The sequence below is a fragment of the Dromiciops gliroides genome, chromosome 4, assembly GCF_019393635.1.
Source record: "Dromiciops gliroides isolate mDroGli1 chromosome 4, mDroGli1.pri, whole genome shotgun sequence".
NCBI lineage: Eukaryota > Metazoa > Chordata > Mammalia > Microbiotheria > Microbiotheriidae > Dromiciops > Dromiciops gliroides.
In genome coordinates this window covers 297,324,037-297,348,775 of record NC_057864.1, presented here as the reverse complement: position 1 = coordinate 297,348,775, position 24,739 = coordinate 297,324,037, and the positions used below count along the sequence as shown (strand labels likewise).

At 37.6% G+C, this 24,739-nt stretch overlaps 1 protein-coding gene across 1 annotated transcript in view; it reads left to right on the top strand.

Annotated features, from left to right (window-relative positions):
• Positions 1 to 24,739, top strand: part of IMPG1 (interphotoreceptor matrix proteoglycan 1) — a 168,580-nt gene that overhangs the window by 140,248 nt on the left and 3,593 nt on the right. The window contains exons 17-18 of the mRNA XM_044003434.1: positions 14,070 to 14,280; positions 20,861 to 20,941. Coding sequence (XP_043859369.1) covers positions 14,070 to 14,280; positions 20,861 to 20,900 — 251 coding nt within the window. The 3' untranslated portion in view covers positions 20,901 to 20,941. The remainder of the gene's footprint in view (positions 1 to 14,069; positions 14,281 to 20,860; positions 20,942 to 24,739) is intronic.

Sequence of the window (24,739 nt, the reverse complement as noted above, 5' to 3'; positions counted from 1 at the left end):
AACTCCTGATCTAGTTCAAACCTCCAATTTTATGGATTAGGCAGCTCAGATACAGAAAGGCTAAGATATTTGTCCCAAATCATACATGGTAAGTGCTTGCAGTCCTCCATGTATAATTCCCTAAACTTCCTTTTAAAAGTGCAGAAAAGTAGACTGCTGTTGAGGGACAACGACGGAGAGAGTGAAAGAATATTATTGCTCCTTCTAACTTTAAGAGAGAGAGAGAGAGAGAGAGAGAGAGAGAGAGAGAGAGAGAGAGAGAGAGAGAGAGGGAGGAAAAGACATTACCATTTTAGTTTCCTTCCAAATTCTGACAAACATCTGAATTGTTTTTTGTATCCTCTTACACTGTGGGGGTGAGCTATATGTTTCTCCAAATGCCACCTGTCATAGGACTGATACAAAGTGAATGTGGCATATTCCTTTGGTTACTTTGGATTTATAATTCACCTTCTGCAAACCTCCTGAATGATTGTATCCATAATTTTAAAGGTAAACAAATGTTAGAACTTTGTGATTCATCATTGAAAAACCAAATAAATCATGGTCAACTCAATATTCAGCTGGCATCCCAAGTAACCAAAGCCCTCTTTCATTCGAAATGTAATGAAAATTCTTCAGAAGCATAGAATTTTTCTATGCCAGTTATCTGTGCAAGTGGAAGGTTTCTGAAATGCAAACTCATACATAAGTTATCTTTTCCTTGCATTCGGAAAAAAAAACCTCCTAAAACCTATGCACATGAACCATAAAACTAGTGAGTGAGAAATTTTTTAATTAATTATAGGCTCACAGCCAAAGTAGGGATCAACATTCTTGCTGATATTTTCATCAACAAATTCATCATTTCTGGAAAATATCATATCTTCAGAACTAATCTACACTCCTAGAAAATGGTTATAAAGAGTCGCAAAGAGAAATTGTACCAGCATTCCAATCCAATAGATTTTATCTGCTAAGGAATAGTTATACTCAAATTCATTTTAAAACTGTCTTAGAAAGAGTTTTACCCAGGTAAATATTACAGAAAATTAAGTTTCTTCTCAATAAAATTTGCTATGTTCTTAGAACGTGAGAGCTATTCACTCATAAAAACAAATGCAGGCAACCCAAATATTCAGATGATCACTTTATAAACATCTGATTTTCAAACATCCCATAGAAATGTCCCATCTGAGTTATAAAAGTCAATACGGGTTCTGCATTACTGCTCTGATTTTTTCTCTTGTAACAGGATTAATGCAGAAATAGGATTAATGTTATTATGTGTATATATATATGTGTGTATATAAATATATATCTATATGTATATGTATAGAGATATATAGATATAACCTATATCAGATTACCTGCTGTCTAGGGGAAGGGGGAGGGAGGGGAGGGAGGGAGAAAAATATGAAATTGTAAAGCTTGTATAAACAAAAGTTGAGAACTATCTTTACATGTAACGGAAAAAATAAAATACCTTATACATAAAAAAAAAAGTCAATACGGAGAGGCGCTCACCTATCCAGCTGATACAAAGGAAAAATATCCAATCCAAGCTTCCCGGGGTTTGTCTCCTTTGCCACTGCTGACCCTATCTTGCTAAAGACTTCACCTTTCTCAAGCATCTGGACCATAAGAGGCTTTCTTCCTCATCTCCCACACCTCTCCTCAATCATTCACTTCTACAGATCTACACTACGGCTAGGAAATATCTCCACCTTTTACCTCCCCATACCCAAGATGTTAGATAAATAAGGTGGTACTATAGATGTTAAGCCAGTACAATACTAGAATGGGATTTGCAGATGACAACTTCATGGGTAAGGTTCCCAGTCAATACAAAGAGAATAGAGGAGATGAAAGTATGACTTTCCTACTAAAAATTCAACAACGAATAGCTTTAAAGCATTTAGCCAAACTTTGCCTTGTCCCCTCCTGGGCGGGGCAGGGAGGGCAAGAAGGGAATGAAAAGGGTCAGATAAACAGGGCCTGCATCAAAGGGGATTTCCTCAGAGAGATGAATTTCCATTTTATTAACCAGAATAAGCTATGGTTCCATTCTCAAAACTTTCACCCATGTATCATTACCTAAATCATATCATTACAGATTCATCCTTTTGACCTATGGCAGCCTAAATTCCAAATGTCATTCTTAAAAATGAAAATGCTCCCAGAAAGGTATCATGCTGTCACTGTCATGCATTAACTCCATAGCATTAATCAGACCAGACTAGTTTGAGATTTGAAGATGGAAAGCTTTGATAGGAAGAAAGAAAGAAAGAAAGAAAGAAAGAAAGAAAGAAAGAAAGAAAGAAAGAAAGAAAGAAAGAAAGAAAGAAAGAAAGAAAGAAAGAAAGAAAGAAAGAAAGAAAGAAGAAAGAAAGAAAGAAAGAAAGGAAGGAAGGAAGGAAGGAAGGAAGGAAGGAAGGAAGGAAGGAAGGAAGGAAGGAAGGAAGGAAGGAAGGAAGGAAGGAAGGAAGGAAGGAAGGAAGGAAGGAAGGAAGGAAGGAAAGATGAAAAGATGGGCTTACAGCTGTCACTGATTGGAGAAATCATGACCTTTGTCTTCGGTCTTTTCCAACATCAGGATCTTCACCAATGATTCCTCTTTATGTGACCAAAGTACTTAAGCTTCAGTTTTAGCATTTGACCTTCCAGTGAATAGTCTGGATTAATTCCTTTAATTATTTACTGATTTGACCTCCTTGCTTTCCAAAAGACTCTAAAAAGTCTTCTTCAGCACCACAATACAAAAGCAACATTCTGCAGTGCTCAGTTTTCCTTATAGTCCAACTCTCACAACCACACATTGCTACTGAAAAACAACAACAAAAACATATCTTTGACTATACAGTCCTTTGTCGGCAAGGTGAGGTCTCTCCCTTTTAGTATGTCTGTCCAGATTTGCCATAGCTTTCCTTATAAGGAGCAAGTGTCTTTTAATTTCTAGTGTCTTTTTCATTGCTGCAGTTGCCATCTGCAGTGATCTTTGAGCCCAAGAATATAATATCTGACACTGCTTCCATTTTTTCTCCCTCTGTTTGCCAGGAAGTAATGGGACCAGTTGCCAAGTTCTTAGTTTTTTTGATGTTAAGTTTCAAGCCAGCTTTTACACTCTCCTCCTTCACCCTCAGGAGACTTCTTAATTTCTCTTCACTTTCTGCCATGAGAATGGCATTGTCTGCATATGTAAGATTGTTGATTGTTGTGCTCTATCCACTAAGCCACCCAAAATAATTATTGTTACATTACCTTATATAGAGGAGACGTGGCTTACTCAATAGAGAGCTGCGTTAGGAAGGTCCACCTTCAAGTCCTACTTCTAACAGATACCCACTGTATGACCTTTCACTAACTCAAGACACTCTCACAGACTCTAAATTACAAAACAGTAGCTGATCTACTAGGAGGCAGCTAGGTGACTCAAAAGTGGATAGAATTTTGGTCCTGGAGTCAGGAAGACTTGAGTTCAAATTTGGCCTTTCTAGTTGTATGACCCTGGGCAAGTCACTTAACCTCTATCTGACTTAATCCACTGGAGAAGGAAATGGAAAATCATTCCAGTATCTTTGCCAAGAAAACCCTATGGACAGTATGATCCACAGTATTATCCACTGAATAAGCTGATCTACTCTGGTAGAGGGATTTTCCCCAGGGGAGTTTGCTCACTGGGAGTTCTTTACATTCATGAAATCACATGTCTAGGCCAATCTTGTTGTTGTTGTTGTTCAGATGTTTCATTCATGTCCAACTCTTTGTGACCCCATTTGAGGTTTTCTTGGCAAAGATACTGGAGTGGTTTGCCATTTCCTTCTCCAACTCACTTTACAGATGAGGAAACTGAGGTAAGCAGGATTAAGTGACTTGCCCAGGGTGACATAGCTAGTGATAGCTTAAATTTGTAAAATAGTTTAAATGATCACAAAATCAATGTGTATTATATCACTTAATCCTCACAGTAATAATATAAAGAATGTGAGCATTATTTTTATTTGCCAATGAAATTACTGAGATTCTGAGATGTTTACTTGCCTGATGTCATATACATAGTAAAATGCTAAGCTGTAGAAAAGGGGTGCCACAGATATATTCTGGGCCTGGAGTCAGAAAGACTCAAATTTGAATCCAGCCTCAGGTATTTACTAGCTATGTGACCCTGGACAAGTCATTTAATCTCTATCTGACTCAGTTTACACAACTGTAAAATAGCACCCACCTCCCAGGGAGACCCTTGGAATGAATTCATCAATGGGAGTAGGGGGCCAGGATGTTGGAGAAATGTTCTAGGATGATTTCCTTGTCTTCACAATTTACTGTGACAATATATACATATATACACATATGTGTGTATGCATGCATATATTTGCTATGACTACATGTGTGTACATATACATACACATACACAAATACAGATACATATATATTCACTTGATGACCGACCTCTTGGTGTTGGACCTCTCCAAATTTATCTGGAAAAATCCTCTGAGATAGATTTACCATCCATCATTAGGACTATAACTGAAGTCTTTTCAACTGAGTAAAATCTGTCAGAGTTTATAGCCCATACCTACAGCTTTCAAGAATCTAGGGTCACCTACAATGCCATGATGGGTCAGTAGAAGTAGAATTTAATGGAAAATATAAGGAAATAATCAAATAATAACTTCCTCTGTATCTTACCCTTCTGAGCTAAACCATAAGCAAACTATAAATTAGTGTCAATCATATATGTATGTATGTATGTATGTATGTATATATATACATAATTCTGAAATTAATTTAAACATCAGTCATTTTTTAAAGTCATCTACTCCAGTAGAATGTATGAATGTTCCATAGTCATCATTAGTTAGCTTCCTCTATAATCCATTTTGAAAGTCTCTTTCTCCTAGTAGAAAAATACCTTAATACCAGTTACACAGACAGAATAATACCTTAATACCAGTGGGTCCTTAGCCACATAATCAGCTTCTTCCTGAACAGATATAGCAGCAGAGTGGCATAGGCATTACAATTATATACTGTAAAGAATTGTTATTTGACGCGCCTTCCAGCTTCCAGCTAGAATACCGGAGGGGGCAGGGGGGAAAATCCCTTCTCCCAGCACCCCCACACAGTCCACAGCCAATTAGCTGGCCACTCTGACAGTCACATGACTGCCCTCACTAGGCTTCCAATCATTATAATTTTGCCAGGCCCATGTAGGTGTCGGCAAGTGGTGATGACATGAGGTGTCAGAGCTATGGCAACAGCTACAACCAGTGGGTGGAGCACTGTGCAGTTTGCGGAGCCCCAGGCCAGTGCACACGGGAGGTTTTTCTTTCAAATTCTAGCCAAAAGATGGGGTAATAAAAATCTCAAATAACAATTAATTATTTACAATACATAGATATTAGATATGCAACAAACTGAGATGCAGCTACTGAGTATTTCTATTTGCCTGAGGTCAATCAGTATATACACATATACATATAAGTATACATGTACATTTACATAAACAGAGAGACAGATTCTGATTGTGGGAACTATCAACAAGTATATATTAAGGGCCTACCATGTGTCAGGGGCTATGCTATGAAGTGGGGATACAACAGAAAAAAAAGACAAAGAAACTTATGCATGAGTTTGCATTTCAGAATCAGTAATCTATTCATGGGAATTTTTTTTATTCCATCCAGGAATTCAAAACCTACATGTGTAATATCTCCCACATCAATGCTGAAGCATTTTGGGATTTGTAGTCTATTGGCTTAAAGCAGTCTCTTCTTAACCCAGGGGGGAAAAATGGATTATCCGAAGATTTAAATAGCAGAGGGAAATAAGAAAGAAGTCCTTGGAGTTTGAGATGTTGCAGAAGAGTTGAGCTTTGAAGGAAACTAGGGATTCTTAGAGGCAGCAGGAGGTAAAAGGATGAGTCTCCTCGATTCAGCAAACCTAGATTAAATGCCTTCTCTGTGCCAGGCTCACAAGTGCTGGTCCGCAAGCTCCTAAAACTGTCCGGGTTCCATGAAAAGGAAAATTCCAAATTGTTATAAAGTGAACAGGCATGGTCGAGCTGTCTAGGAGATGCTTGCCAGCGGGAGGCAGATACACTTTACACAGCCAAGCGAATGTAGAAGATCAGGCACCCAGCTTATGGGCTCTGCAGCAGCTCTCTCTCTAGCTAAGGACAGGAGACTCCATCCTCCCTCCTCAAACACTGATGGGACAATGCTACCTCCCATCCCCTAACATTCCTAGGTCCTTTTCTCCCTGCAGCAGTCACATAGGATACAAGCACAAGACTCCTCAGGTTCCCTGATTGGGTCCTGCTTTGTCTTATATAAAATCTGGACACTAATAATACATGATTCTATGCTACACTTGGAACCTTGCAGCCTTCTAGAAATGCTAGTTGCTGGAACTCTCATAGTAATTTAGAAGGCACTGGATCTGCTTGGCTGTGAGACGATATCAGGGACTTTTGCATGCCACTATACTTGGCAAATCCTAAGAGACTGTAAGGATGGACTTATTCAAACACAAATTTCAACAGCTGGGAAGTTGCTGAACAATTGTAATCACTAGGTGATAATGATTACATCAGCCTTTTCATAAGAGCTACCTTCTGCCACGGTGCATATTCCTTTTCTCTGGTTTCATTCCCCTTGCCATTACCAATGATTTTTTAAGGTCACAGAAATCAGTTCAGGTACATAAAACTTTTAAGCATGATCTTAAGGTAATTTCTGAGTTTCTTTTGAAATAGAGAGCCATCTAGTGTACGTTAAGCATCAGTACAAGGGGGAAAATCTATAGGGCAAACCAGGCTCCAAAGCAACATGCTTAGGTTTTTAGAGTTTAAGATAATGAACACGGCAAACCTCCTTATAAATATCCAGGTGTCTGGAGACTCTACTAAGGAAACATCAATAAATTGGAGCATGTAGAATACTGGGCTGAGATGAGGAGAAAAATTTCATTCTCCTGCCAGCTTCATTGATAAAGAATTTTTATTTTATTTTATTTTATTTTTTTAGTGAGGCAATTGGGATTAAGTGACCTGCCCAGGGTCACACAGCTAGTATGTGTTAAGTGTCTGAGGCCGGATTTGAACTCAGGTATTCCTGAATCCAGGGCCGGTGCTTTATCCACTGCGCCATCTAGCCGCCCCTGATAAAGAATTTTTTCACACAATATCTAGCCCATAAGAAATTCAATTCCATGTAATTATATAGTAAGTACAATACAGTTTTCAAGAGTATGGATAACGGAGCAGTTGGAATGGAAGAAAGACTAACAGACTGAATCAGGATGCCTGGGTGCTAAGCCTACTCTCTGCCAGACTAGTTTTATGACCTTGAAATAGCCACTGCCTTCTTTAGGCCTCAGTTTCTACAATCTATAAAATAAAGCCATGGATGTGTTCTAGGACCTGATGTTTTGTAAGGCCCCTTTCCACTCTAACATCCTTTGAATCTCTTTAGCTGCATCCATAAAGTGCCATATTTAATTAAACATCTTTGATGGACTGATTAATGTTCCAGAAGTATCCTCTGTTCTCCTTACAGTGATTATAATATTTTAAAAACTTTGAAATTCATTTATTCATTTATTCAACAAGTATTTTATTAACTACCAACTATGTCCCAAGCAGCATGGTAGGTGTTAAAGATATGAAGATTAAAAACAAAACAGACTTTGCTTTCAAGTAACTTGGGATGGGGGAACAACATCAGAGGGATAAGTCAATATTGTTCCTAAAAGCTAGGGATACAAGAATAGGACTTGTGTAGGCACTTGAGGTATTTTCAAGGCACTGGGCTTTAAAAGACATCATACGTATATGTGTCTGTGTGTAATAAGGGTTTGAAAACTGACAGACAAACTGATTTTGTGGAATGGAGTGACAAGCATTCCCTTTGAGATCTGAGAGTAATTTTAACAATTTTGAAAGACTTCAGAATACTGATCAGTACAATGACCAATAACAATTTCAAGAGACTGAAGATAAAGTATGCTCCCCACTGCTGACAGAAAGATGATGGACCTGGGGGACAGAATAAGATGCATCTATTTTTGGACATGACTAATGCAGAAATTTGTTTTGCTTAACTATGCATATTTTTATAAGGGCTTTGTTTTTCCTTCTTTTTCTCAATAGGAATAGGGTAAGGTGGGTGGCAGAGAAAATAGATTGTTAATTAAAAAAAACAAATTTTAAAAAGAGTATAATTTTGGACTATCAAGATTTTTGAGCTATGAAGCTGACTTGAATCATATTTGGGAGTTTTTAAAGAAACATACACAGAGCCTACAAGAGAGACACCAAAAGGAGCAAGAACATGAGCAACAGCAGCTCCAGGAGAGAGGGTATCTCCAGTCCTATCTAGGACCTATGAGCCAAGCTAGGAAGAATTGGTGTCCACCCTGGGAAATGGCGTCAAAAGAAGTCCAGAAAGTCCAAAGCAGCTCAGGGAGAGAAGTGGAGTTAACATGGCTGCCTCCTTTAACATTAAGGTTCCTGGAATTAGCCTATCAGAGGAAGGAGCTATAGGGATGGAAGGATCTCACTTTGGAGGATGAGAAGACTTAACAATCTCACGCTAAGTACTGAGCATGATCCTGGATGGGGACAAGAGGTTTGTGAGCCCATCAGGTAGGTCATGTAGTCTCACTAGGGCCCAATTCAAACAACACTGCTTACTTCCATTAACAACACTATCTCCTTGCTTTTGTGGTGCTGGATCCCAGACCAAAAGGATCTCTGTCCAGCCTCACAGCCCAAGAGTTCTCCTGGCAACATCAGGAGAGGCAGGAGCAGTGAGTGGGTGGGCCTCCTTCAGGGCTCCTGGGCATCCACCGGAGAAGTCAGACAGCAGGAGGGCACATAAAAAGCAGTGCAAATGGCCAGACGCAGTCATAAGTCCCAGGTACCTGAGGATGTGATGAGTCAGAGTCCCAAGGCAGTGACAGAGGTGGTGGCTTTGTGAGTCACAGTGTGCAGTCTGAGGCTCCTGGAGCTGTGACATCTGTCCTTTTGGGGCTCCCAGAGTTACATGTGTCCTTTCATCTGCTCCACATGAGGGACTTATTGGGCCCTAGGAAGATACCTCAATTTAGACTAAATATGCCAGTTGTGATTTTACCTTCAAGAACTGAAAGAAGTTCTAAAAAATAATCCCCACTGCAATTTCTCCTATCCATGCCTTTCCATTAACAGGCACATAATATATTTGATTCTTTTTTTCCACCTAAAAGTTTTTTGTATCCTGATTTGGTTTCAACAATATTTTGCCTGAAATAATGACAGTTTGTGAGAACAATTTGATTAACTATGCTTCATTGTTTTTTAATATCATGGTTTAACACTTTTTAATGTAGTGATTTGAAGGTCGAGTTCTAAGTTCAATTTATTTTAATATTTGTTTTTCATGATTGTCACAGAAAAAAAAAAGATACCTCACAAAGACACATAGATGCAAATGGAAGGTTTGCATCATTAACTACATTTAATAGATCATGACATTCAGTTTTCAATCCCATTCACCAACTATCCAAAGGTTTTGGTTGGACTTCAACTAGTAAATTTCCATTTTCCTTGATGTCAATCAGTTTGTTCAAACTAATCAGATGGCATTTCACTTTTACATTTATAACAAATGGGTTCAAGATCCACTAAAATTCTTCATTTAGATTTTTTATGGTTAGAAAATTCTACCTCCAAGGTTTTGTAAAAGTGTGCAGATATCAGCATTTTATAAACAACGTATCTTCCTCATATGGGGCAACAAGAAAAAAATAACCTAGAGATGGAAACAGAATGCTCTCTCTATAGCATATTTCTCTCAAAAGAGCAGTTATTTTCTCACTCATTAAAAACATCAAAAATATCTGCCAGGTAGCACTCTAGTGATAGACACTTGCCATCACAGTAAAATTTGGCAAATCTGGAACGCTATTTCTTCTTATAAAAGAAAAGTCTAAAAACTATCTTTAAGTTGGATGACTTTGCCACAAGATAACCAGTAAATCTCTATTATTAATTCCATCTGACTTCTGGCCAAATATGATTAGAGCTACATTGGTTATAACACCATTGCTGGCAAGAGCTTATTAGGAATAGAAATGTCAATTCTGCCATCTTATTTTTGCCTGTTATGTTTATATCATTAATGATATCTTCTAAATGTGGTTTCTTTGCAGGTTTCTTTTTGGGCTTCCTTCCATTTTCTGAGGATTCATTTAGTTAAAAATCTATCAGGGCAGCTAGATGGCACAGTGGATAAAGCACCGGCCCTGGATTCAGGAGTACCTGAGTTCAAATCCGGCCTCAGACACTTAACACTTACTAGCTGTGTGACCCTGGGCAAGTCACTTAACCTCAATTGCCTCGCCAAAAAAAAAAAATCTATCATAAAATCCACAAATCTATTTAATCTGAAATACATCAATAATGTCCTAGAACTAGCTCATATCTGCTTAAGAAATCCAATTGTTAAATTTTCAGTGTAAGGATTTACACCTTGGAAATTTGAAAATCAAGACTTGATTGATTGTTTTGATGATTGACTAGATTAAAAGAAAGTGTTAGAGAAAAATAATGTAAATTAAACTTTAAAATGTGTCATGCAGGGGCAGCTAGATGGTGCAGTGGATAGAGCACTGGCCCTGGATTCAGGAGTACCTGAGTTCAAATCTGGCCTCAGACACTTAACACTTACTAGGTGTGTGACCCTGGGCAAGTCACTTAACCCTAATTGCCTCACTAAAAAAAAAAATGTGTCATGTATATATTTTTCCCAAGAAAGGCAATTGTTAAATATTTACCATCACAGATCTAAATATATCACAATACACTGGAAATAACAAACAAGTGAGAACACCACTGCAATCTCTCAATATTAGAGACTGACTCTTCCTTCAGGATACGTCATGTACTATATTGACATGTGACAGCATAATTTTAAAGGCTAACATTCTAGCTAGTCTGTCTAAAATATCTAATGAGTGGTCGCCAATAAATTATAAGCTTTAGCAAGAGTTAGACTTTTAAGCATTTATTAAGGAGAATAAGAATTTGGTAAAGAGAGAGAGAAAGGTCTACATTCATCTATCTATTAAAGGGAGAGCACATTTCTAGCTCCCTTCTCCGCCAGAGTCCCCGGGAAAGAGCCCCAGTCAGAGTGCCAGGCTCCCCGCTTCTTCCTCTCACAAGTAGATGTCACTTCCTGACGCCAAAGAAAAGACTCCTGGTCTTGCTCTCAAAGATCTTCACTTCATGGTGGAGCTTTTCTGCAGTAAGTCTCCAGCAGGTGGCGTCATGCCAATCGTTACAATAACATATGGACAGACCCAAGGCACTGGGATCAATCCATATTGTATCCTTGGTACTAAGACTTTTGGAATACCCTGCATTAGTAAAACTTAATTTCTTTCTTTTTTTTTTTAGATTAAAGAAAATAGAAATAGTTTTGTGTTGTTCTTCCTAGTTTCCCACCTCCACCATGGCCAGCCTTGAGCACCCCACTTTGGAGATTTTTTTTTTCATCTTTAGATAGATTCCTAAATCAATCTCTCAATCTCATGGGGAAAATCAGGGAGGGCATGAATCAATCCACACAGCTTTAGTGTGTTTGTACTTCAAAATACACCCAATTCTGTTCTACAAAATGGAGGGATGATTCATTTATCTAATTTATCCATCTTCCTCCCTGGGAGGCAGATGGGCTCAGCCCACTCTGCTGCGTCACTTTTGTGAATGTAAGTAGGCCAAGCTGTTCAGAAAGAAACAGCTCTTTCTCTAAGCTAAAGATTCAATTTTAGTGAAAACTTATTCAATTGTCATGAATTACATGTACTAACTAGCAATGAAGAATCAATGCAGAGTCTACTTTTTAAACTAAAAGGTAGTTCTCAAAGAGATGTGCGATGGCAAATATTTAACAACTGCCTTTCTGGGGGAAACTGTATGCATGATACATTTTAAAGTTTAATTTGCATTATTTTTCTCTAACACTTTCTTTAATCTAGTCAATCATCAAAACAATCAATCGAGTCTTGATTTTCCAATTTCCAAGGTGTAAATCCTCACACTGAAAATTTAACAATTGGCTTTCTTAAGCAGGTATGAGCTAGTTCTAGGACATTATTGGATGTATTGCAGGTTAAATAAATTTGTGGATTTTATGATAGATTTTTAACTAAATGAATCCTCAGAAAATGGAAGAAAGCCTAAAAATATCTAGCTAAGGCTGCTAGGTGGTGCAGTGGATAGAGCATTGGACCTGGAGTCAGGAGTATCTGAGTTCAAATTACCTCAGACACTTCCTAGCAGTGTGACCCTGGGCAAGTCACTTAAACCTCCCTCCCCCCCTCCATTTCTTTGAAAAGAAGAAGAGAGAGAAATATTGCAGAAAGGGTAAGGAAGCAAGTTGCACCATCCTTCTGACTTTTCCTTTTAGGATCAAAGCATTTGATTTCATATTTATAGTTTCTGGTGCCTTTTATTTACATAATAGTCTCAGAATTCAAATTCTCCTGGCTGACAGTTGAGAAAAAAATTGTTCTTTCTTACATCTGGCATAAGTACTTAAACAGAACTGGTCTAAGGCAAAACTATGAAGTCAGCAAAGGATGTTAAGCTTGTTCTACCTTATTGCTATCAAAATCAGAAGCTCTCAGGAAAGGATCTAATGAGCTCCTTCATACTGAGGGATAAATGATCAATAATAAAATAATATATCAATCACTCTACCCAGGGATGGCCACTGTACTGTAGTGGAAAGAATACTAGAATAGGAATCAAGCAAACCCAAGTTCTAGTCTTGGCTCTGTCACTGAGCAAGTCACTTTTTCATTCTGGGCCTCAATTTCTTTTCAAGGGGAAATGCACTAGATGATCTCTGAATTCCTTCTAGTTCTAAAAATCTATCATTCTGCCTATTCAGGAAATTTGGGGGTATGTAACAGGTATGAGATAGAGATATTACTAATAAAATAGATACCATGACTATTTGAATGTAAAAAGAGACATGGTGAGAATAATGGCTTAATACAAAGGAATGATTTTCTAATGGAAGCATTTCTGAGATTAGCAACAGGCTATGGTTGAGAGGAAAGAGGAGGGAGATTATTTTTTAGTGGAGGACCTACCTGGGATCTTCCAAGAATAGATTTGAAATGATTGTCATACATACATAAATACATACATGTATATATATACACACATATATACATATGTATATATGTATGTATATGTATGTGTGTATATATATATATAAATATATATATAAACACATACACATAGGGTTAATCTTATACCTGGGCAGCTAAGTGACACAGTGGATAGAGCATAGGGCTGGAATCGAGAAGACCTAAGTTCAAATCTAGCCTCAGACACTAGCTGTGTGTCCCTGGGCAAGTCACTTAACCCTATTTGTCTGTTTCCTCATCTGTAAAACGAGCTGAAGAAGGAAATATCAAATCACTCTATTATCTTTGCCAAGAAAACCCCAAATGGGGTCAAGGAGAGTCAGATATAACTGAAACACCTAAAAAACATCAGAAGTCCTATTTCTAAATACCATACCCTGGTAGCTGATTATATGTATTTATACAATTAGATGATTAAATGCATTTTCAGTAACAAGTTACAGGTTTATAAGTCATTTCTATCAAAAATAACTAGGGGGCAGCTAGGTGGCGCAGTGGATAGAGCACCCGCCCTGGATTCAGGAGGACCTGAGTTCAAGTGCGGTCTCAGACACTTAACAATTACTAGCTGTGTGACCCTAGGCAAGTCACTTAACCCCAACTGCCTCACCAAAAAAAAAAAAAAAAAAAAGAAAGAAATAACTAAAAGGAAAAAAACAGTTTTACAAATAGTCAATCATAATTCTATTTAAAGCAAAATGCATTATTTTTGTCTATAAGTCTCAATAGCCTCTAAGTTTTTTCAAGTGCAGTTATTATTCCACCACTAGGAAATATGCCACAAATGTGGTGATAGCAGATAGATTTTGATCCCTTGGCTTCAAGTTCAGCCAACTACATTGTTTATGCATCATTGCATCCATTAAAACATTTCCTTCTTCTTACAGCTGATCAAGCGGACCCGTGCAAATTCATGGCCTGTGATGAATTTTCACAGTGTATAAAGAATGAACAGACAAAAGAGGCCGACTGCCTTTGTAAGCCAGGCTATGTCAGCCAAGATGGACTGCCCTGTCAAAGCCTATGTGACATGGATCCAGGCCTTTGTGTGAACGGAGGAAAATGTGAACTGGTTCCAGGAAAGGGAGCAGTTTGTAGGTAGGCAAATCAATTGAATTGAACACATTGTGCTAGAAATCTTGACTTTTGAGAGGCCTGTTGTCCAGGGCAATTAATGTAGCATTTCTTTTCAATCTTTCAGCAATACTTGCTGCAGACCAATGACTAAAGATTTCAGGCCAATTTCACACAGTTGTACTATCATTTATAAGGCAAGCTTCTTTTTTTTTCAGCAAAGTTGCAGGACTACAATTTATTTTTATGTTCAAAAAGTTCAAGTAATTAAATATACCAATGTAGAGAGCCCTCAGGGCACAGTGAAAAGGGCACTCAATACTGGACCTGGAGTTAGCAAGACCTGGGTTTGAATCTTACCTTCTGTGACCATGTGTAAATCACTGAAAGCTACAGTGGTCACTAGGTGGTGCAGCAGATATAGCACTGGGCCTGAAGTCAGGAAGATCTGAGTTCAAATTTAGCCTCAGATACTAGCTATGTGACTGGGCAAATCACTTAACTGACTCAACTGTAAAGTAGAGATAACAATAGCATCTATCTCCCAAGGTTATTGTGAGGATCAAATGAGATTATAATTATAAAGCATTTGGCATAATGCCTTGCACATTGTAAGCACTATATAAATGCTAGCTATTGTTATTATTGTTCTAAAGTTTGGTTTTCTTATCTGTAAAATGGTACTACTAATGTGGTAGTACCAACCTCCCAAGGAGAGACGGTAAAGCGTTTTGCAAACATCAAACTACTATAAATGGTAGTGTTTAATATTATGTAGACCATAATAACTTTAAAACCTTCTCAGAAATCAATCATGGAATCTACTGCCTGCACTTACCTAGACTTAAGAGTCCAGGGATTTCTGAAGTCTCTTCCAAAGCAAGTCACTTAGCCTTTGTTCTGACATGCAACCTGCCTCCAGCCTTCCATGGTTGTTATTGTGTCCCTTCAATGACTAGCATATCCCCCCCTTTATACTCTGTTCAAGGATAATTGCTTCAGTCCCTTAAAATTTCTATCCGACCTGTGATACTTACTACTTATACGTGACTTTGGACAAACCTAACTTCCCTGAGAGGGCAGCTAAGTGGCACTGTGGATAGAGCTCCAGGCCTGGAATCAAGAGGACCTAAATTCAAATCTAGCCTCAGATACTTGCTATCTGTGTGACCCTGGGCAAGTCACTTAACCCTGTTTGCCTCAGTTTCCTCATCTATAAAATGAGCTGGAAGAGGAAGTGGCAAACTGCTTAAGTATCTTTGCCAAGAAACTCCCAAATGGAGTCATGAAGAGTCAGACATGACTGAAATGACTCAACAACAACAACAAATCTCCCTGAAACTTAATTTCCTCTTTTGTAAAATAAAAGGATAGGAGATGCATGGCCTCAGGTGTCCCTTCCAACTATACTTCTATAATTTTCTGATCCTAAGATTCAAACCCATTTCTTTTCTCCTCTTTTGACATGAATGCCCTCAATGTTCCTGTTCACTTCAATGACCCTGAGCCCCAATCCCCACATTATTCCCTCAATGAACATTAATAATCTGTCCTTCTCTTGATCATTATCTTACATGAGACACGTTTCAGAAACATTTCTAGAAATTACTTATATTTTTACTCTTACAAAGTAAATGTCTTACAAAGTCTTACAAAGTCTTACAAAGTAAATATCTTGGAAACCAAGAAATCAACTAGGGATATAATATTTGTGAATAAAGATTTGTTTTCTGTCTTATATTAAATGGCATCATTAAGATTTTGTGTTCTTTATGGTGGAAGGTATTGTGATAGTTTAAAACATTTATTTCCCTTGAAAGTAAGATTATCTTAAATTCAATTATGTCTTATATTTAGGCCAAGGGGGAAAAGCCCTGGATTTGAAGCTAGTAGATCTATTTTTTAATCTCAGCTCTACTATTTACAGTACTCTGTGACCTTGGACAACTCAGTCCATCATTTTGTATCTCTATTTCTTCATCTATAAAATGTAGCAGTTAGAGAATAGGTGTTTGTAGACTAGATTTACTTTTAAATAAATTATGAGGAAAGCAAGAGACATCTTTACTGTTACAATGATATTGATAAATATAGCTTGAATTCAGTCAATAATATTAGTAAAAACATAACAGCGGCAAAACTGATAGAGTGTCAAGCCCAGTCAGGAAGATCTAAGATCAAATCTGGCTTTAGACACTTACTACCTGTGTGATCCTGGACAAGTCACTTAACCCTATTTGCCTCAGTTTTCTAATCCGTAAAATGAGCTGGAGAAGGAAATGGCAAACCACTCCAGTATTTTCGCCAAAAAAAAAGATCCAAATGGGGTCGTGAAGAGTTGGAAATAACTGAAAACAACTTCCCTTACAAATGTGAGTCAGAAATTTTTACTCCTCATACCTACTTCCTGGCTCTGGAAGATGGCTATGTCCTCCTACTTGCTTTTATAGACCACAAGGAAAGATAAAGCTGATTTTCAATCATCCAATTACTAGGAATTCCCTGTGTCCCATCAGTTGCTTCCAAACCATCTTTACCCCAGTCATTTTTAGCCCTGCCATTGTTATTCTTGTTGCTTTACCCTGAATACCACTGAAGTCCATGACTGAGAAGAGCTAAGCCACTCAGTTCTGTGCTCTCTAATACCATGAATTTCAACATTCACCATTTTCCAAATTCTACTACACCTTTCTTGCCCCTTTCCCTGCTTTCCACCTGGATAGACTGCTGGGCCTGGAGTCAGGAAGACCTGAATTCAAATCCAGCTTCAGTCATTTACTAGTTGTATAACCCTGGGGAAGCCACTTAATCTCTGCCTCAATTTCCTCAACTGCAAAATAGGAATAATAATAGCACCTGTGTTGCAATAATATCAAAAGATATTATTTGTAAAAGCACTTAGCACAGTGTTTGTCTTATAGTAGATTATATAAATCTTAGCTCCTTAAACTGTTGGTTGTTACACAACCCATCTGGGGTTGTGTAACTGAATGTGGGCGTTGTGAAAAATTTGGCAATAGTAAAAGGTTATGTATACCTATTTTATATGCCTATATACCCAGGATTGCATAAAAATTTCCCAGGTGAAAAGGGGTCGCAAATGGAAAAAGTTTAAGAAGCCCTGATATAAATACTCATTCCCTTCCTTTCCTATTCCTTTTCTACCTCTTATCCAAAAACTGTAATCAATTCATCATTTTCATTACCTATAGAAAGCACATACTAATAAATTTCATTGTTCTACTCAACACCATTTTGACTTCTCAGATCATAAATCTCTTCCATGGCCCCTACTCCCCACATGTATATTGTCTGTTGCATTAGGATGTAAGCTCCTTGAAGTCAGGATTTAAGATAATTAGTTCATTTTAAATTTAGAAGCAATATAATGGCCCCTAATATCCACATTAGTTCCCTCTGCTCCAACTTTAAGGAGTTTAGTTTAGGTTAAAAATTATTAATTCTATCACAATTGCTCTAAGTCCCCACTTAGGAATGTTCATAACATATACATATATATACACACATATATACACATATCTATATTTATCTATATATCTATATCTATCTATCTATCTATTTTGTTGGGCTCTCTGCTTAAATTTACATTTGTTTCTCTACTTAACTCCTTCAGGTGGTTGAAGAAAAATACAGTTAACAAAACAGTAGATTAGAGTATGAAATCTATGGATAGACAGGCATCAGGAAGGGAAATTGTGGAAAAGGGCAGACCTTTTCTCAAAAATTCCCTCAATCCTTGAGGAGGTGGGTACACATGCGGGTTCATCCTGGGTCTTTTGCTCCAAGATTCCTATAGAGGAAAAAGACCTTCCTCAATATCTACCTTGTCAGCCACAACTCAGTCTACATTCTCTTCCTCTTTTTATTAATTAACTTGGGTCTGATAGTTCTTGGATCAACTCTGTATGACCCTGATACTTCTCTGTTTCCAGACCTTGGAAGTTTTTATATGGTTCTATGACAGTTCCTCTCTTTTATGCAAATCCTTTAGATCATGACTAGGGGCAGCTAAGTGGTACAGTGCATGGAGCACTGGCCCTGAAGTTGAGAGGACCTGATTTCAAAACTCACCTCAGACACTAGCTGTGTGAACCTAGGCAAGTCACTTAACCCCAATTGCCTTCAGCATCCAGTTGTCCTGATATATATCTTGCCACTGGATCCAGATGTCTCTTGAGGAAAGAGTGAGGTTGGTGACTTTGCACAGTCTTCCCTCATTTAAATCCAATTCACCTGCAAGTCATGACATCATCACCCTGATATCATGGCCCTCTTCAAGAGTGAAGGACAAAAAACAAGTCTCTCAACCAAGTCTCTCACCCCTTAGCCTGGATTGATTTAACAAGGTACATAGGCCCTATTCACACTCTATTCTGATTGATTGATTCAAACAAGATGCAATTTTACCTAACAAAGATAATTACTTTCAGTTGGATGAGATAATCAATAGAAGCTCACACTTACAAATAAAAACAGTGATTGACATTTCTCCAAAAAGAAAGAATTGAATTTACATAGAATAGTAAGAAGGGGGGCTCTTTCTAGCCATTCTCTGATTTCTCCCCATCCTCGCCCCAATCAGTAAGCATGTATTAAACACTTACTATGTGTAGCACGGTGTTAACTACTGAGATACAAAATCAAAAGTGAAATAGCCCCTCAAGAAGTTTACATTCCTCAGAGAAGAAAAGAAAAACAGAATGTGGGATATTTTCCAAGGTGGTTTATCAGCTCATTTTCCATTTGTGTAACTGAGTCGACTAGTCAAGAAAATTAAAACAGCAAAAATGAGTGGAAGTGAAATATTTGATTCAACCAATATAATTACTGTGCATATTGATTCTGATCCACAAAGATAGTTTTGCTCTTCACTTGTCATGTCTTCATAGACCATCAAAATCACCTTTTCCTTGGGCCACTCTGACATTAGGTTTTTCTCTTGCTCTCCTTACCCCAAAACCTTGGTTCATTTTTTAGTTCATATCCCAAGACTAATTCCTTAATTGTCCATTCATTTTGAGCCAGAGAGAGTTGTGGAGATGGCTATCTTAATCTCACATCTACAGTGTGCTAAATTAAGGGATGATTCTGAATTGCTATGGTTATGACTTCATTTGACTATTATACACACACACACACACACACATATATATAATATACAGAGTATCCCAAAAGTTTTAGGTCAGCTTTAAATTTTAAGCTTACCTAAGACTTTTGGGACACCCTATATTTAATTCAACAAAAAAGAATTTCTGCAATTCTGAAAATTTTATTTAAATGGCTATCATCTAGGAGATTTCAGTATTAACAGAAAACACAGGCCTATGAGGAAAAATCAAGACTTGTCTCCCTACTTATATGATAAACCAAAATTTATTGGAAAATAAGTGTAGGCAACCTTAATATTATTTACATGTGGACACCATTTTAAAATCCATAAACTCATAGCATTTTCGAGCTGGATCATCTAGTACATTACCTTCATTTTAACAGATAAGGAAGCGCAGAGCTGTGAGGTGTCTGGCCAAAGGCCACAGAGTATTGGTTTCTGTCTCTACTTAAAGGAAAGAACTAGTAAAATCCTGTTGGAATGAGTGCCCTAGGGCAAAGTTGTGTCTGTTTTCACCGTATAGGCTATTTAGGTTGATTTATTTACTTCTGATTCTATTTCAAAGTCATTGCCATTCATTGTATTTCTTAACCTTTTTATTTTTTCCTCTAATCTTGTTCAGCATTAAATATTTATAAATATACTTTATACATTTTTCACTTCCCTCATTGCAGATGACCTGTATACAGACACAGGCTGAACAAAGGTTTGTACTTGGCAAAATTCCCTCCAGAATTAGCAAATCCCTTCATTTTCAGAGTGCTTCATTTTGAATGAGATGATCCTGACTCCTTCTCTCCCCATCATCTTTCGGATCATCAGGCAAAGGAAAGACTACAAAAGCTCATCTAATTTGCACTAAAAGCATTTATACTTCCCCCCAACACACATACAAATATTTTAAATTTTGTCCTTGAATTCCACAGTGTTGAATTTTTTATGCACAAAATATTTTCCATTGTGGAGATATTGTCAGTAACTGTAAACTGGAAACCTGCCATTAACTCCCACCCACCCCCCTTTTTTTTAGCATGTTGACCTGCACACATCTCTCCAGTGGCATCATGTCAATCCTAGAGAGATCAGTAGTCATGGAACATTACACAAACACAAAATCTCAACTCAGTGCCCAGGAAAAATGTACACTGTTCCCCCCAGCTCAAAGGACAGGTACCCCCAAAGCGATGCCACTCTCCATTTTCATGTGCCCACATTCACTTCACAACTAAATTGGTGTGAAGCTTCTTCAGTCTCCTTTCAATCTCAGTTTGGGGAGTAAAACCACCCATTTGTCCAAGTCACTGACCTTCCTGGTTCTGTAACACTTAGATTTCAAAAAACCATGAGAACAGAACTGTTTCCTCTCAGAACAACTGAGAAAGCTTGACAAGGCTTGGAAAACTATTTTAATTCTCTAAATGTTTATCAAGAAAGAGGTAGCTAACCAACCATACTCTTCCCATATTTTTGTAGGTCACCAGATCATTCTTTGAAACCAGAACTGACCAGTTAAGATCAGGAATGCTGAATTTCAAGCAACAGCAAGGGAACAAGGTACAATCATACCTGCTGGTTTTAATTATGATGTTTGTATTCTGTGGCTACGTGGGGATTTATCTGTGCTTGAGTCATTTTACTGAATGGCAAATAAATACACCTTCCTTTGATAACCAGGTCTTACTATGCAACCATGCTTTTTTTTTAAAAACCTGGATTGTGATTTCTCTTGAAATCTTGAGTAGGGAATCAAGGTAAGAAAATTACCTGTATTGACAGAGAACAGGTATTCCACAATTTATCATCTTAGAGAGTTTCCTGGGGCATAAATAGTTTAAGCTACTTACTCAGGACCACAAAGCCACTGTTATAATAAGAGCCAGGATTTGAACATAGGTCTCCTTAACTCTAAAACCAACCCTTAGTCTAAAACTAAGCTTCATGCACATACACACACACACACACAAGACCATCACCACCACTATCTCAGTGAGGTAAATGAAAGTCTGTTTTCTTGGAGAAATCAATCAACAAGCATTTATTATTTTCTACTTTGTGAAAGACATTGTATAGGGTGAGCCAAAAGTCACAAAGGGGTATGATATTTTAATAACTTTTTGAAAATTATTTTTTCTTTATTTCCTATAAATCTTCATGTATTTCCTATATATACTATAAACGATGCTATGGTATTATAAATAAAAATAAAGGAGTTATTAAATATTGAAACCCCTTCATGATTTCATGACTTTTGGCCCACTGTTTATTAACTTAAGAGAAAAACAAAAACAGCCCCTCAATATATTCTGAGGAAACAATATATGCATAAATAAGTAGACACAAAATATAAACAAATAATCTGGTTGGGGAGGGACTAGAAATTGGGGAGATTAGGAAAGGCTTCTTGTAGGAACTGGCTTGAATGGAGCTTTATGATTGTTAATTTTTTTTTATTATTTTTTAGCAGGGCAATGAGGGTTAAGTGATTTGCTCCAAGTCACACAGCTAGTAATTTCAAGTGTCTGAGGCCAGATTTGAACTCAGGTCCTCCTGAATCCAGGACCAGTGCTTTATCCACCTCGACACCTAGCTGCACCTTGAGTGGAACTTTCAAAGAATCTTGGGATTCTTCCCAATCACAAGGTCTCTTATATTCAACCTCTTCTCTCCCCTCACACAGCTACCACCTTAGCTCAGGTCCTCATCACTTCTCACCTAAATTATCACGACAATGTCTAATTGGTCTCCCAGTCTCAAGTCTCTCACAATTACAATCCATTTTACACATTGTTGCCAAAGTAATTTTCCTTAAGCTCAAAACTGACAATATGGCTCCCCTATACAATTACTCCAGGAGCTTCCTATTACTTCTAGGATAAAATATGAATTCTTCTATTAAGCTTTTAAAACCCTTCATCACATGCTACTCCCAATTTGTCTTTCCTTCCAACTTCCTTGGATTTTAACCCCCTCTCCTGTCCTCTGAATCCAACCAGACTGGTCTTCTATCTGCTCCTCACACAGGAACTTTCATCACCACAGCTCTACATTGGTTATCCCAAACATTTAATGTAATCCTCTCTTACCATAGAGTCCCTCTTATTCTTGAAGATTCAGCTCAAGTACCATGCTCTGTGTGGAGTCTTTCTTCATCTCTTCATCTTCAGCTGCTAGTTCTTTCCCAAACTATTTTGTAATTAACTATCTGGGATGTGTGTATTTGTGTATATGTGTAAATATATATATATATGTGTGTGTGTGTGTGTATAAATATGTATATATGTATGTATATATGCATATATATCTATATAAAAATATCTATGCACGCACACATATATATAATTCATGTGTATATATTTTTATATATACCTGTTGTTTCCTCATTAGGATGTAAACTCTGAGAGTAGGGCTGCTTCATTTTTTGCACTTTGATCCTCAATTACACAGTGCTTGGCACATAGTAGAAACTTAATACTTGATTGAATGAATAGTCTTGTTGCATGAGCAGTTCCTCTCAGAGATAACTTTTGGGAGTTAAAAGAAAATGAAGGAAAGGCTCTCCTGGACCTTGATACCACCTCTACTGGGCTTGGCGTGGTCTTTCTAGCACCCATACTTCCAATGAGGTTAACCTATACAGAAGGCAGCTAGGAGCTGTCTGCTCCATTATTGGAACTCTAAAGCACACTTTCCTTAAATAAGATCTCCTGCAGGATTCTGTTATCACATTCATCCGATAGCATTCCTGCCTAGGGAGATGAGGAATAAGGGTGGAAGGGTAGATTAGGGACACATGCAGGCCCCATTTCTAATGTTATAGTTTAGGTGGGGAGACTCTTCTCAGCTACCACGTCAAAGATTTCGATCTTGTTCATTTTAGATCACTCATCCAGTTCAAGTAAAAGTATTTCCTCAGTTTACCCATTTCAGGCTATATGCAACATCTTCTTCCAGTCCTTTTGCCTTAACTGGCTAAGATCCCAAGGTTCTTCACTGGTTTGGTATCCAGCACTCTTGTATCAGTAGAACTCTGGAATTTCAATGGTTTTACTATTTCAGGGGTTACCAGGGGCTCTTTGTTCTAGTGGGACTTTAGCTCTGTCCTTTTTTTGTCTCTTTCAAAAGTTCTTGGTAGCTATGAATGACATCTTTTGTCCTTTCAATACATGCATTTTAAGGGCATTTCCCTCTCTGGTTCTCTTAACAGTCTGTCTCTCTTTCATATTTTATCAGATGAGGAAAGTGAGAGCTAGGAAAGTTAAGTGACTTGGCCAATGTCACACAGGTAGTAAGCTTCAGAGGCATTGATTCTATAACTAGTATCCTTTCCCACTATACTAAGCTACCTAATATACACAGGAGCATGTTTAGGGAGGTACAACATAGCACCATTTTTCAAGACCCCTACACCAATATAAAGATCTTGGTGATGCTGTCAAAATTCTGGACCTTTCCACCATGATCCAAGAAGCTTTCCAGGTCTGTGAGGAGCTCTTGGGGATCAATGGAGCTTGAGTCTAGGATGGTAACACTATTCAATGTTGGTTTTTTCCATATAAGCACCTTAGGCAGGGGATAGGAGGGTAAGTGAAACTGGATAAAATAAAACAACCAACCGGAACCTAAAACTTAGTTACTTGGGGAGGATCTCATTGAAACAAAAGAAAAGCATTTTCTAAAAAATAAATCAAACTCAGAATTTATTTCTCTTTCCTCTCCCACTCCTTCTCAGTTTAAGGATCTTAAAAACAGTTACACAGAGACAAAAAAATCTTCAGTGTATTCAAAAAGTAGACACTAAATGTAATATGGGGAGGAAGATGCAAGTAGGAGAAAATGTAGTTTGTTATTTTTGATAAAAAATGATTTGTGGTCATGCTCTTTCACCCCCCATCCCCAATTTAAGTGCCAAGTAGCATGTTAGAAGAACAAACTGAAGATGATAATACATAAATCCAACATCCACCATAAAATGCTTGATACATTCAAATAGTCAAGAGAAGAAACTACTATTTTCTACTTTCTCAATTGTGTCTTTAATTCAGTTCAACCTTCATTAAGCACCAGCTACATATAAGGCACTCTGCTAAGATCCTGGGGATACAAAGACAAAAACAAAGCAGCCTCTGACCCCAAGTATTTAACTTCTTCTCAAATTAAATTATATAATTTTATGAATGTATTTTAAAAGCTGACTTCCCAAGGAATATTTTACATTTCTATGGATTGCATATATTTATAATAATTCAGGCACTACAGTTTTTCTCAAGGACAAAGAATAATTCATTCATGCAAAATTGTGTGGAAGAGTAAGGGTAGAATATCAGAAACTCTTCAAATTTCGCTATCAGATAA